Source organism: Euprymna scolopes, chromosome 1 (genome assembly GCF_053919585.1).
Source record: "Euprymna scolopes isolate OS-2025 chromosome 1, ASM5391958v1, whole genome shotgun sequence".
In the NCBI taxonomy this organism is placed as follows: domain Eukaryota; kingdom Metazoa; phylum Mollusca; class Cephalopoda; order Sepiida; family Sepiolidae; genus Euprymna; species Euprymna scolopes.
In genome coordinates, this window is record NC_136482.1 from 102,011,924 (window position 1) to 102,028,134 (window position 16,211).

At 35.0% G+C, this 16,211-nt stretch overlaps 1 protein-coding gene across 1 annotated transcript in view; it reads right to left on the reverse strand.

Annotated features, from left to right (window-relative positions):
* Nucleotides 1-16,211, reverse strand: part of LOC145260599 (mRNA (2'-O-methyladenosine-N(6)-)-methyltransferase-like) — an 89,510-nt gene that overhangs the window by 20,080 nt on the left and 53,219 nt on the right. Inside the window, exons 3-6 of the mRNA XM_080118922.1 lie at nucleotides 14,486-14,700; nucleotides 12,818-12,972; nucleotides 11,183-11,414; nucleotides 6,678-6,777 (exon numbers count right to left, since the gene is read on the reverse strand). Coding sequence (XP_079975048.1) covers nucleotides 6,678-6,777; nucleotides 11,183-11,414; nucleotides 12,818-12,972; nucleotides 14,486-14,700 — 702 coding nt within the window. The remainder of the gene's footprint in view (nucleotides 1-6,677; nucleotides 6,778-11,182; nucleotides 11,415-12,817; nucleotides 12,973-14,485; nucleotides 14,701-16,211) is intronic.

Sequence of the window (16,211 nt, forward strand, 5' to 3'; positions counted from 1 at the left end):
TACTGATCATATGTATGCAATCCAAGTTGCAAGTTGCTTTGCTAAAGGACATCTCACTAATTAATTATTTATTCTAATTATTTTCTAATTCAATGGATGTTTGGATTTTAACATAACACATGGTTTTATTTACAAATATTTTTATATTGTAGGTTATATTGGATGTATATTGGAGTCTTTTCTAATCAATTTACTTCTAGGGTTACTGACTTGATTTTCAATTTCAACAAGTTGACATCCAGCTCAAAATTGTACATTAAAAACAAAGACCTATCCCAAACATATACACACACACACACACACACACACACACACACACACACTGTGACCAAGCAAACCAGCCAGTGAATACCCCTCCACAGCAAACAACTTTTTAAAATCCTATCAAAAAAATAATTCCATTTAAAAATTAAATTCCATTATTATACAATTTGATTTATTCATAAACAATTCAGCTATTTTATTCTTACAAAGAACTAGCGATCAACACGAAGACTATTACTACTTCTACTCCCTCAAATCATTTTTTTATACATCATTTTGAATTTTGCAGTTGTAATAGCAGCACTAATATTTGTAGAACAATATTAAGCTTAATTATCTGATTTAAAAAATCAAATATTGAGGAGGGGGTAAAAAATGTATAATAAATAAAAAAATTTTTCTTTATTTTTAAGAGAGAGAAACTGATTCAATCACAAAAAAAAACAAAAACATTTTAATCTTTAAAAAATAATTATTTTGTCAACATTCTAATTCTGAAAGGAAATTGATAGCACTTTCTGTAGAATAGAAATTCATATTAAAAGATTGAAAGCTTTGGAATCTATTTACAGCCAATAATTTATAGAGATTAAAACAACATTATATTGACGAAATTAGTTGTATTTTCTTAATAAATTTGTCCAATAAATAAGTTAATAATCAAATCACATAATAATAATTAAATTTAACTTTCAAAATTTTATTTTAAAAATAATAATTTAGTAAAAAAAAACAACAACAAGCAAAATAAATTGCATAGTTAAAAATAAAATCAAAAAACCTAAATAAAAATAAAAAGACTCCTGAGTATAAGCTAGTATATATACATATAAAAACAACACTGAGTCATTGGACTGTAAACAATGAAACATGTGTCCATGGATAATTAATTTTAAAATATATGTATGTCACTAGCTATCTGGGGCCATCAAATTATTCCCAACTAGCATTAAGACAAAAGTGCTTCTCCATATAAGTAATTAAATTTGTTCAAAAGTATTGCAAACAGAATAAATAAAAAAATAACATCTTTAAAAAAGGAATATATTTCAGCACTAGCAGAGATCGGCTCAGTAGTAGAGCACCAGATTTCAGACTGTGGAGGCTTGGTTACAAATCTTGTTCAGTTCAATTACACTGATGAGTGATAAACAACAAAACATGTGTCTATGGATAATCGTGATGTGTTGTGGATGACGATGACGAGCGAGCAAGAAGAAATAAACACCGAACACACGCCGAAACACACCGACTGGCAGACCAAGGGCCAACGGTGGGAGTAACTGTGACTCTCTTAAGGTGCACGTGTTGCTTCTTCAGCCAGACGCCTAGCAGGCAAGCCATGATGTGTTGTTGATGGCAACGACGATGACGAGTGAGCGAGAAGAAAAAATAAACACTGAACACCTGTCGATACACACCGATTGGCAGACCAAGGGCCAATGGCGGGAGTAACTGTGACTCTCTCAAGGTGCGTGTGTTGCCTCTTCAGCCAGGTTGGTGGGTGGAGGACATCATCGCCATCGATCGGGCACTTCCAGACGCCTACCAACACTGGGCAAGTCAACAAGGCCCCCAGTTACGCCTAGCGTAACCATATGGTGTGGAAGGGCGTCAGGCGGATCCCCAGCGACGCCAGGCACCCTCTGACGCGTCCTCGGCGGCACCTGGGGCAACCTTTGAGTCGTCAAGGATCAATAAAATCCCGGTGTGTCTAGGCGTCGAGAAAGCACTTTGTGACGCCTACCACCACGTGCAGGTAGCGGTAGGCACAAAGTTGGAAAATCGGACGACCAAAAATAGGGGAGGCACTCTGGTCGGGCCCCAGGGGGCGGCCGGCCACTGGTCAGCGAGTGGGGGAGCTCATCGGTGTCAATCGGGCACTTTCAGATGCCTACCGACATCGGGCAAGTCAGCGAGGCTCCCGGCGGTACCTAGCAACAGTACTGGTTGCAGAAGGCATCCAGCGGATTCGCGGCGACACCCGGCGCCCCCCAGAAGCGTTTCTGTGGCCCCCGGATCAACTGGCACGCCATCATAGGCTGATAAAGTTCCGGTTTGCCTACACGTCGAGAAGGCACTTTGCGACGCCTACTGCCACTCTCAGGTGGCAGTAGGCGTCAAATTGGAAAATAGGCGACCTGAAATGTTGGTCTGTATAATCGCGCTTTTTTTTTGGGGGGGGGGGAACCTCGTTCCCGTGCCAGAGCGCGGTCTGGACGCCTACAACCACCACTTCTGGGATTTGACAACCTCCAGGTTTTTTCTACATTATATAGGTGGGATGCCTTCGCCGAGAGCCCAACCGAGGGTTGCGGTAGGCAGTTGCAGGCGGCATGAGTGCCTGGGGCAGTAAGCCCATCGGGCCCCGCGGGGTGGGGAGCCTCGTCGGCGTCGACCGCGCACTTCTAGACGCCTACCAACAGTAGGCAGTTCTGCAAGGCTCCCGGCAATGCCTAGCGACACCATACGCATGGTGTTGGCGTTGGGCAAGCACTGCGGTGCCTAACTACACTGTACACATCTGCAAAGTGCCAGTCTTCCCCTAGGGCGCTGTCTCTGCCGCGCCTACCGCTACCGGTGCAGAGCGAGAGGAGAAAAAACTGACAAAGTCCCGGCGTAAAATCGGAAAATCGGCGACCAGAAATGTCGCTTCGTATAATCGCGCTTTTTTTTCGGTGTCGGAGCGGGGTCTGAACGCATACAACCATCACTTCTGGGCTTAGACAACTTGAAAGTTTTAAAAACAATGTTCGGTAGGAAGCACACTTCGGTGTGTCGGGGCATCATAGACAGCGACTCGTTACATCGTGGTGGCCCAGATCACTTCTTGGGCTTGTCGTACAGGCGTCAGAAAGTACAGCCCGCCGACTAGGGCTGCTGCATTTATCCCTGTCGCCGCCCACCCCCCTTATTCTGCTCCCGCCTTCATTCCTGCCGTCCGTGCACCTGCTCATCGTCGTCATCGGCGCAGCTGCCTCTGCAATCGTGGTATGTGGCACATGTCATACGTGCTCGTGGACCTAGACGTGGACGTGTTGAATGATGTTGTCGAACTTTGGCTCCTTCCTAGTTCCATAAGTCGTCGTGGTACCCGCATCCACTGCGATCCACCCTTTTGCCAATGCGCTTACTGCAGCTTCTTCCACCTTAGTAGCCGCCCCCTCAGCCGCCGCTGTCATTGTCTGCCTCTCGCTGCACGTGCCTCTTTTTGCGAATCTTGTGAGATGACCGGCCGAACGACCAATCGCTGTGCGACCGATTAATCCTCCGGATTAGGGAGAAATGCCACCATTCTCTGCCCCCGTCGAACAGAAAAGCCGGGGAGAAGATGGAGAATGCCGACCCTGCCTTCTACATGATCCTTGTACGCTCCTCCGTTCAATGCTCTCGCTTCCTGGAAGTCACCGCAGTGGCAGCAGCATGCGCCACTGCCTCTTGCCAGCGTCCGATGTCACAGCCGCTCCCGCTGTCGCCATGAACATATCCTGCCACCAATTTCTTAACTTTCCAACTGGCAAAACCTTGGACGTACTGCTCGCGGTACATGTGCTGCAGCGATTTCTTGTCCGACAACACATAGGTGTCGACGACTGCCGCATCTTCCGACACGCGGACAGTGGTAACGCCACCTCCACCTTCCTAACGTCGAAGGACCAAGTGAGCAGTCGTCGTCGCAGTCGCTTAATCGTTTTCACCGTCCACAGTCCCTGCTGCCGATCAAGTTGTTTCTCTTCTTGTTTGTTCCCATACCGTCGATTTGCATGGCTGCCGGATGAGTAATCTTTATCTCCTCCGTCCAGCGAAGCGCTCCCATCAGTGATCGATATTTGCGCTGACAGTCTCCGCTCGCAACTCGGTGCTCAAATTGGACGTATTCATTTTCACCCGATGCTATTGTGAAAAGGGGACCGGTCGTCGATGTCGTCATTGTCGCCACTATCTGTGGTCGACATTGCTGTTCACCCAGTCCGCCACACTCTCTACGTTCGCTGCCACCACCATCGCCTTTGATGCTGCCGTGCCTCACCTTGCACGCAGCCGCCACAGCTGCGCACGAACGAAAATAGAAAAACCTGAAAAATAAAAAAATCGGACCGAGGAGGCGCTTACGAGAACACGCCATGTGCACATTGTCTCTCCTCAGTTTTCCGAACACAAAGACGGGTACGATGCCGCCACTGCCCTATGCAACCCCGCTGACAACAGCTATGATGATGTCAACAATGACAGAAAGCACCCCATGCGACCTCAACGCCGCCTTGCTCAATCGCGTGTGTGCGATGATGTTGTTGTTTCCATCTTAGTCCCAGTGTCGACGTAGGGGGCCACAAACGGCAAACCAGCCCGTCGTCAGACACAGAGATTTTCAGAGTCTGAAAACCGCTCAGTGATGCCTGGTTGGTCCTACCAGTAATCATATGCTTGTTTTAAAGCTTAAGCCATGCAAGTGTAAGTTCACGCCACAGATTAGAACGGGCGAAACTGCAAATGGTTCAGGAAGCGGACCTAATCCTCGGGACCGTTCCTCCTCGGAGGCAATCGATAACTGTGGCAATTCTAGAGCTAATACATGTGACACAGGCTGTGATCGGTCGGCGCGCTGGCACCCGCGTCGCCCGTTCCGGGTCGCAGCGCTACATATTAGACTGAGACCGATGCCCGTCATTCCGTCCTCCCGTCGTCGGCGTTCCCTCGTGGTTCGTTCGGTGGCAGGGCTCATGGGGTGGCATGCTCCACTTTGCTGACTCTGGATAACTCACTGGTCGATCACATAGGCTTTCACGCCTGGCGACAGGTCTCTTGAGGGTCCGCCCTATGAACTGTCGACGATCGGTTAAGTGCCTACCGTGGGTACTATGGTTAACGGGGAATCGGGGTTCGATTCCAGAGAGAGAGAGCATGCGAAACAGCTACCACATCCAAGGAAGACAGCAGGCGTGCAAATTACCTACTTCCGGCACAGGGAGGTAGTGACGAAAAATAACAACACGGGACTCTGTCAAGGCCCCACAATCAGAATGAGTATCATGACAGTGAGAAAGAAAGGGCTGGCTTACCTTCGCGGAACCACACAATTAATTTTTAAAATATAAGACAACTGATGGTTTTTATTTAGAATTCAACTTAATTAGAAATCAAAAATAATGAAAAGATAAACAAATCTTTATGATACATGTACTTGTTACGGAACGAAGATGTTATATTCAAAATAACAAATTGATAAAGCAGGTTTTTTTTTTTTTACTAAAAAAATTCAAATGTTATTACAAAGCCGAGGTACTATATTTTGATCCACCATTATTTTATAAATAATGGGGAACCAACCTAATTCGACCTATTGAGATCAAAATCAGCCTTAAAATAATACATACAACTTACTTAAAACCACTAAAAGTCATAAAAAATGAATTTCTATATTAAAAAAAAAACTATTGGATCAATTTACATGATTTTTAAATATGATATCTTTGTTCCAAATTGAGATTCTACTGAAACATGTATGCACATATGTAACCAATAAAATTTGTATAATAATTGATAATAGCTGCTCTGTCCTCCATTGAGCATTCTTTAATAAACACATGGGTTTTAGTGGATCTACATCTAGGAAACCAAACTATACAACCATTATATATATATATATATAAACACTGCCAATAATGCTCAAAATATCACCAGTAGAGCAATTCACTTTGTTAACAAGGAAATAATTCCAAATCTTTATGTAGAAATAGGCAAAGATCATCATTGTTTGATGACTGAACAGACTGGCGCATTGCATTCGACTTAGAATGCCAGCTCATATTTCAAACTGAAATAACGTTAACAGAACTGCGTCCGGATATCGTCATTTGGTCCATTAATTTGAAAAATGTTTTTTTCATTGAATTTACGATTCCATTCGAGGAAAATTTGGAGTTGGAAAAGTATGCAGATCTACAAGAAAAATGTATAAAAAATGGCTTGAAAACGATTGTATTTCCTATCAAAGCCGGATGCCAAGGTTTTATTGCGAACTCAACCTCCACGTTCTCTGATAATCTTGGTCGCTCTCCATCAGACATGAAAAAATACATAAAGGAAATATAAGACAAGGCTTTATCTGCATCATAAAAGTTTGGTGGTATCGTGAGATACTGCTAGGGTACTCTGGGCTAGTGGTAATGATGCTTCAGCCCCGAAATCATGCCTGAACCCAGAATCATCATCTGATAAAGGCGTTGTTAGAAGCAATGCTGCTGTAAAAGCAACAGTTATTGTATAAACATTTATATATATATATATATATATATATATATATATATATATATATATAAGAGTGTGTTTTTGGTACACAAGAGTCAAGGAAGGGTGGAAAGTGCAGAGTTTTATAATTATATAGATTAGAGAATGAACGAGTTATTGCTTACCAGATATTCATCAAATGAGGCATTTTGTGGTTTACGGAGCCAAGTAAACATGCCTTCAACATTCCATTTCACAACTTTCCTGCTGTCAGAAGAGACTTTTCTGGAAAACAAAAGACAAAAGCAATTACTAAATTATTACTTGTTGTTACTATTATTATTATTATTATTATTTTTTATGCCTGTTAAACCTTAAAAAACATTGCACAGCACATGTACATTATTAATGCAATATCAATATAGGGAGATATGTACAAGGGAGTAGACTGTAATGGTATGGCCATGTTGAAAGAATGGATAAGAGTTCTTGGGTTAGTAGATGTAGAACAGTTAAGTAACACTTCAGTTCACAGAGCAATGCCAAGGAAAACCGGAGAGAAAATGAGAAATATAGAATTGAGAGAAATAGGGATAAATAAAAATCTGGCATCTGGCCAAAGATAGGTTACTTTGAAAGTCAACCTCTAAAGACTATCCAACACATGCCAGCATGTAAAATGGGCATTAAACTGAATATGACAATGATGATGATCATCATCATCATATTCTGTTAAATATTTCATTTGATAGTTACTGAAAATGCTCTCTTAATTTCTTTTTTCATCAATGATACTTATATCCAGTTTACAACCTATCTCCAACAACATTGCATCAGCATTTTCCGGCGGCAGGAATACACCAAAATAATTAGCCAACCAGCTGTCAGAAAATAAGTTTCAATAAAAGTGTGAAATTCACTAAATCAAGAAAACTTTTTAAACTGAAAATGACTTTCAACACGTTGCGTCAATGTGAAATCCCCATGTTAAGAATGGCTTTGTAAATAGAAAGTCATTCTTAACATGGGGAAGAGTGTGCACATCTTGAATTAATCATTTGGCAGTCCTTACTTTAGCTGCTCACATAACCTTATTAGAATGTGTGTATGTAAAGTTGCCAGAGATTGGCTTGTAAACCGGATAAGTACCACCAATATTTCTGAATTCATCTAATTCTACCTTAAAATGTTTTTAATCTGATTTGGCAATTTGTTATATATAATAATATATTAGCAAAAAAATCCAATGGGTCAACAGATCTATTTTTTTAAAAAGAAATATTTTCTTTTAAATGGCCATCATAATAATTGGATGGTTTAGTTTATATGTTTTACGGCATATCAACCCTTTTTCAGTTTATTTAATGTTAATTTAGTTATTTTGGTAAAAGTTTTCATGCTTCAAGTTCCTAATATCTTCAAATATGCCTGCGGTCACATATTTTGTAAATAGTCTGCAAATGAGATTCAATTTTACCTGGAGATGAGAGCCTGACATGCATCACCAGCCGGATCAAGATGAACCCGGGAGCAATGGAAACTAAGAGGTTAGTAATTAGATGATTGATTACTACAAATGAACCCTTTTTGAGTTATTCAATGCTGAAATATGTTAAAAATTTAAATTTTACATAGTTTTTAAATTTAAGCAATTTGACATTTTTAAGATTTTATTTTTTTATTTTATTTAAAGTTCATTAAAAAAATTTTTTTTTCTTCATATAGATAACTATTTTCATATTTTCAAGATGCTAGCAATCTATATGTTATTATAAATCTGTAACAGATATTTTAAGGAATGTTCTGGCAATTGTTTTAGAAATGAATTATGCATTTCATGAATGAGGCATCATGGGCTGCCACCTACAGTGAACAGACAGACTCATTAATAGGGAAGTTAAATCAGCTGCAGTTGGTGTATTCTAAAGTCCCAGCCCACAAGTCTTGGGTGCTTGAAGTGAGTGAAGAGTGACTTACCAAGCAACTGCTGTATTTATCAAGAGTTTAAGCAAAAAATTCTATATAAAAACTTACCAGATGAAAAGAGTGTATACTGAAAATCATCTATTAATATGTGGTAAATAAATAAATAAATAAATAAATATATATATATATATATATTTAGAGATATACTGAATATCAATGCAATATTTGCTAAATTTTATTTATAATTAAATTTTCAGCAGGTTTTTTATAGAATGTATTTATGATTTAAATCATGTGATTGTATACAAAATAGTTGCTTAAGATGTGTTGCTGAGCTTTGGAAGTTAGCTCATCTCTGACCTCTAATGTTGACCCATAACTTGTATTGCTTGAACTAGTCCCTTAAACCTATAATATATAGCCATTCCAGTTTATTCCTTTCGGAGTTATAACATTGGAATCATTAGGGTGCTAAGAATATAGTCATAAGTAAAAACAAAATAACTGCTGCATTGTGTAATTTTCTATGAGTTCTGGAAGGGGCAAAGTGTTTCTAACATTGTTGCAGTTAGTAACTCAACAGAAGAGACTTGTCAACTTGATTATAAATCAATTATGTATTTTCATCAAATTCAGGCTCTCTTTTCCACTGCTTGAAGTTAATACAAAGACAACAAAATGATGTCAGCTTTCAACTAAACACTAATTTCTATTTGTCTAAATCATCATTAGTTTATATGTAGCTTTCCAGACCACCGGATTGTCTAAAAAGTAAATCAACTTAGCGTAAGTGTGGTGGTCGTATATGGGGAGGATTGGGCTATAGTATAATACAAGGTGCTCTGGTCTAGGGAAGCTAGGAAGCTTCTACGAGTTTGTAGTATCACATTAACCTCTTATAAGTTCATTTAATATTTTTCAGTACGCAAAATTGTAGTAGAATTTTATCAACTAATAATAAAACAATTTTTATTTGTTACTAGCTATCCCAGCCCAGCAATACCCGGGAGTATTTATATTTTAATTTTTGTTTTTCATTGCCCAGCACAATTAAATATTGTAAATTTTTAATTTTTCGGACATCTTATAAAATGATGAAAATTAAATCACATAATTACCTTCGAATTTGTTCTTTTTTACTCTTAACTTTATAATAAATAAGAGGCTAAGAACTGCATTTTCAATGCCGATTTATTAAGGTTTACCCGGCGTCCTAATTCCCGCAAACTACATAGAATACAAAAAGCAAAAAAAGGAAAAATGAAACATTTGCTTAATATTGTAGTTTAAAATTTAGAAAAAAAATAAAAGAAGAAAATAAATACAGTCCTGCCGGGATTTCAAATTCCTAACTTGTGTCTCTAAGTGTAGTGAGCAAAATCAATCAGGCAACATAGAAAGTTGAAATTTTTCATAAAATCTTAAAATATCAACCGTTTATGTTATTTGTGCTTTCTTTCTTTTTTCTTTCTTTTTATTAACTAGATAATTAAGACATAGGTGATGGAGAATATGTGCAGACTGTCAAAAATTGTTTATGCATATTTCTCATAGGTGAAAGAAACAGACAAAAAGTTGTTATTTTAGTAAGAAATGTAACAGTTATCACAACTGTAAACATTTAGTAGAAAACGAGTATGTTTTTTATGTATTTATTGTTTTAACTAAGCAATCCACTGAGGCATCAATAAAGTTGCGAATTTCAATTTTTAACTATTTTTTGTAATTTATAATAATTAATGTCCATGTAAAAGAAAATATGTGCATACTATGTATTTGAAATGAAAACTTTACCTAGCGATTTTTTGATACTATTAATTATCTTTGTTGATTATCCAAAAAAAAAAAAAAAAAAACAAATAGAAGATTTTGAAAATTTTGTCACCAAAAGAAATCTTCAAATAAATATAATATGTAATTGATGAAACTGATTTGAATACCAAAATTTTGTTTTTGAAAAACCCAGTTTGAAAAATTACAATAAATCATTGTAAGTCACATATCAATTTGCTGTATAATACAGTAAATCACATATCGATTTGCTAGATGCAACGCTATTTAGGTCTAAGTTTAAGAATCTGATTGACATTTCTTTATATATAAAATATTATCAAATTCTTCCATATTTTGTTTCTTTGTATGTAAAAAGCTAAATGATACAAAATTACTTTGAAATTGAATCTTGTGCAACAATAGTTATGATTATGGATTACATTAAATAAATCATATATTGAATAAGAATTTAATTGTGTGCACTCATTTTTTGGAAGATATAATTTTCTTGTTTCACAAGATGTTGCTTACAATAATGACATCTTTAAAACAAATCCCAAAGTAACAATTCAGAAATAGAACAACCTAACTGCTATTTCCAACTTCACACTTTTTTTGTCGTCTGAAAAAAGATGAATTTTAAATTCAGCACATAGTTTGCCATATGAAGGAAGATGAATTTCCAACATCACGCTTAAATTTAGCACATAGCACTTCGCTGTATGAAGGAAGATTAATTTCCAACTTCATGATTTCTCTGTCATTTGAAGGAAGATGAAATTCCAACTACAATGATTTTGTCCTTGAAATTTTATTCAAATCTTTTTTCTGGATAAATACAACTCTGTGATAGCGAACATAATAACAATTAAATAAAAAAAAAACCCATCCAATCATAATATGAAGAAAATGAAGACTTCACTTTAATACAATGTCAATCAAAATATAAAAACAAATTTAAAAATATCAGAAAAATGTTTGTTGTTCTTACTTTGATTCGATCATCTTTTTAGCCGCCTCCGCATATTTAAAAAGTTGTCTTTTGATATCTCCAGAATATTTTGGATTATGCAGTTTAACTGGGATGTCATTCATGATCTCTCGATACATTGACTGTGACACTTCTGGGACACAATTGCTCGGTAACATCGGGTCATTGCCTTGGTCACACACCTTCCTTTCCATTAACCAACGATTGAAGGATTCAGTTGGGGCATCAATACCTTTAGAGTCAGAGAATAGAAAATACATTACGAACAGAACCAACCCAAGTGTACATCTTCACAAAGTAGAACATAGCATCTTAATACAAAGTTTGTAGAAATATTAAAGTGTTAAACTCCAATAAAGTCCTATATATTTTGGGGACAAATATCCTAATCAGGTTATTAGTAGTGTCAAATATTTTAAGAATGAACCGGGTACATTTAAAAATAATAGTAAAACAATGAATTTAGATGGATACCTTCAGGGTCTATCTGATGAAATATTAAATAGAATTTGATCAATATATTCATATAATATACTAGCAGGTATATGCAGCATTGTCAATGATTGAATGGGGAACTCTTTGTTTCTTTACATTCAGTTCATAACATTGTATTACCCTTTTTATTTTATTTTATATTTTATAATATAAGTCAGTATTGATTGAATGGGGGTGAGGGGTTTAAGTATAATAACATTAATAAAAATACATTTTGATAAATTCATAGTCTCTAATTTCCTCAAGAGACACCAAAACTTTGGGAATCATTGAGAACACCTGTGCATTTCTATTCCAAGCTTGATCCCCTTACATTTTTTTTTACTTCCTATAATTTTCAAGTTATAAATTAAATAAGTAAAACATTTCTTTTTCATTGATGCTAAATGTAAATGGAGCCCCCATAATCAGTTTTTCACATATTTATCCAAGTAATCTGGGTAATGTAGTTTCAGAATATATATACAAATAGCTTGTGAAACAAAGCAGCTGACAGTTAATTGGAATTAAAAAAAAATGAAACTTCCTGGAGTATCAGAATGGGAAAAATGATGCCAAAAACGATTTTTTTTTATTGTTTCTTTTTGTTGGTTTGTATTTAAAACTTTGTTTTCCACAGCTTGTATTAATGATGAAATGATAAATATTTATTAAGTTTAAACTACCAGTAATACTAAAATCTATAGATTACTCCTAACAAGTGTATTTTTATGTTTGCGAAAATATATGTACATACATGGGTTTTGCGGTAATCTGCTCCCTCCCCTATAATATAAAACAATTATATATTTAGAAATTTAAAAGTATTTGTATCAAAACTGGAAATGTAGAAGAGAAAAATATTGGAATCGTCCCATCACTAATATAATATCTTTTTCTTCTAATATATTATTATTTTAAGTATCTATTTTCAGTATTTGCTTAGATAGTGCTCGATACATAAAAATTATTATATTAAAAAGAACTTTTTTTAAATATTATAGCTCTACTTCTTATACTATTCTACACCACTGAGAAAAAAAATTTTGAAAAAGAGTTGTGCGATAAAAACATATATCTGGAATATATATATGCGGGTGTCTGTTGTCATTATAAACAGCAATTGCAAAATCGATAGAGAAAATTAATTTATTGATTTACCTTCTCGTGAGCTACAAAGTTCCTGGTAATGCATTCTCAATTTGCAGACCAGCTGAGCACGTTGGTTCTCAATTTCAGGCAGGACAGGCGGCAGAAGACATGGAGCTCGTTCATAGATGACCACATTGGAGGTGATGTCAAAGTTCCAAAATGGACTGATGGAGAAAATCATAAAAATAACATTTTATATATATATATATATATATATATATATATATATATATATAAAGAGATAAAAATAGGGTTCGCACAGATTTTCAAGGTTTTTTCAAGGCTTTTAAAAGTTTTTCAAGGCCTTTTCCAGACAAAATTCAAGTTTTCAAAACAAAATTTGGGGTTGTTTTACAATCCACAGCAATCCGAAAAAGTGGTAAAAAATCAAATCTACAACAAATAAATGTTGCCATAGCGAATAAAAGTTATTTTGCAATCTACCTGCATCAATTTTTGGTGTTTTAAGTAGTTTAAAATGTTTTTTTTCTTAAATATTAACTCTCTTTACGGCTTTTAAATTTCCAACCAAGATGACAGCTGCTGTCTTGTCCATTTTTTTTTCCGGACGGCCTCATTTTAGGTTATCACAATGAGGCGGGGGGGGGGGGTTGGAGAGTCCCGTTCCCACAAGAAAAGCTTTTTTTTTAAAGAGGGAGGGGGTCAAAAGTGAGAAAAAAAAATTTGTGATAAATGAGAACTAGGTCGAATAGAGTTACTTCCCTTTGTGATAATATTTTACAATACTACTATGCAATTTCAAAACGATGTATTTCGAGTTTATTTTCAAAATTTTCAAAAAATATTTTAATGGTATTTTTATGAATAGTTAAAATATAATTTAATAGTATTTATTTCTATTTTATTTTTAATATTTCCACAAATTTTTACTGGACATCAAAATACAATTTTCAAGGCTTTTCAAGAAATTTTCCATATTTTCAAGGATTTTTCCAAGTAATAATTGAAATAAAGCCTTTTCAAGGCAAAAGTCAAAATTCAAGGACTTTTCAAGTTTGTGCGAATCCTGAAAAGAAATCACAAAGTTTATTCATGTACAAATAAATTAGGAATGTAACTAATTAAACAAGTAAATACATAAATATTTAGATAAATATGCTTCATTGTCTGTTTTTTTTTTATTTGTTTATCGCATTTTATGATTCTGGTTAAGAGGGGAGGGGAGACCACTTGTTTATATTAATTATTTTTAAAAGATTTATATATATATATTTTTTTAGAAAAGATTTTAGTGCTGAACTTGTATTCAAGAGTATAAATCCTCTGTTCCACTGTTTTTTGAAATTTCTTGTAGAATACCACCCAAAATTCCTGCTGGAGAGAGTAATGTTCACTTCAGATGAATGTCTTCTGCTGGGATATATTTTTTAGAGGTTTTCACTCATTAACTTAGTGCCATTAAGTTCTTTTTATCTATAAAGAATCTCAAAAGGTACCCGAAATTACAAAGGGATCAACCACAATAGGATAAAGACCATTGAATTTCAGCCCAACAATGTTAGATGGGTGATTTTATTACTGAACAAATCATTTCGTTAGGATGTTGGAATATTAGAAATATATTATATAACATTCCAATATGTATTCAGATATGTTGTGCAATGTAAAAAGAAACTATTCTTGACAACAATAAGAATTGAAACCAGAATTATTTACCGGTAGTTGAAAGCTCCTCGCTTTGAAGGACTAGTAATAATTTCTGAACTGGCTCTTCTTTTTTCTCCAACTTGAGGGTGCTGCAATGGTGGCGCATGCTGTGGGAGACCTGTGTCTGTACTTACTGATCGCCCTAACTGTACTTGGTTGCTAGGGGAGAACATTCCACTGGAGGATGGATTGCTTATTCCTAAAGGATCAGTCAATGGATCCGGCTAAAAAAAAAAATAAAAAATAAATAAAAATAATGATTATTCCATCAATCAGAACAACAGCACATCCAAATATTATTAACAACAATAACAACAAATGTACCATTACCCAAGAGCGTTTTTTTTTTGTCTTTGGTTTTTGATTCGCAAAGATACTTTCACATTTTTATCTTTTTTATTTCTTTGCTTGATAAGCAAGAGGTCTTAAATCAATAAACAGATTTATAGATATGGTAGGGCAAAGGGGAGGGGTGATTATACGATGATTGTAGGAATAAAAAAAACTGGTTACATACTATCAGTTTTATAAGCAACTGAAGGAGAGAAGAGAATGAATATTAATGAAGTTTAAATAAGTTTTTTTTTTTTTCAATTTAGTTTTAGTTTATGCTATTGCCTTCTTCATTTCAAAAAAATATTTGATTAATACGAAATTAAAAATAATAATAATTCAATGGTATAATTATTGAATGTATGCTTATACAAGAAACACACATGCACATACATGAGCCTATCTCATAATTTTATTAATACAGATTATAAAGATTTTATGTTTTAAATACTGGAAATTTATTTCCAAAAGTATAGTTTGTTATGTTATTGTTTGTATGGATAATATTACTAAAGACGCTATTATTTAACCCAAGGAGTTGGAAATAAGCAAAGAATACCACAAACAAATCTTATTTTTCAATTTATCATATTATTTGAATATTTTGCTTATTTCCAGCCCTACAAACTAAATCATTGCTTGTTTAGTAATATTACCTGTTCAAACAATAGCATCTATAATATAGCAGCTTAATATAAATTATGAAGCAAACATTACTAGAAAATGTGTTGTCAATCTAAGATAAAGGTCAATTATTCGTATTTAAATAGGTCATTGAAATCTAATCTGATCATAATTTTTAGGTTTACACATTTTGAAAAACGATGCTTGAACTAATTTAAAAAATTAAAATCTTTGTCTCATATAGAATCAAATTTATATCTACTTAAATAAAAAGTAATCACTAAAATTAAAAGTAAATTATTATACAAAAGATAAGAATTATTCACTTAATATGTTTTCATAATTGTTACAAAATACTTAATTACAAACCAGATGTTTTTGTTGGTAAGAATATTTTAGAAGAGATACCATTTAAATGCATACATTTAACAATGGTTATAGTCTCTTTTTTGCACTTTAGATATTTCCTTAATTAACATTTAGTTTCATATATATATATAATTTGAAGATCCCATGATAGTTGGCATCATAAAATTATAAAACTAAATAAAACTCAAAATATTTCAGTAAAACCGTTACTATGTACTAAAAACTTACATGTTTTTAAATTTCATTTTACTTCATTTGAACATTCAAAGTTCTCAATAATCAAGGGGACTAACACTTGATCTCTATATGAAATGAATGGATATTCGAATATTTCATTATATATCTCAAACGTTTAATAAAGAGGTTAGGAATATTAATTTTCCTTTCACTTAATGACCATTATAATACC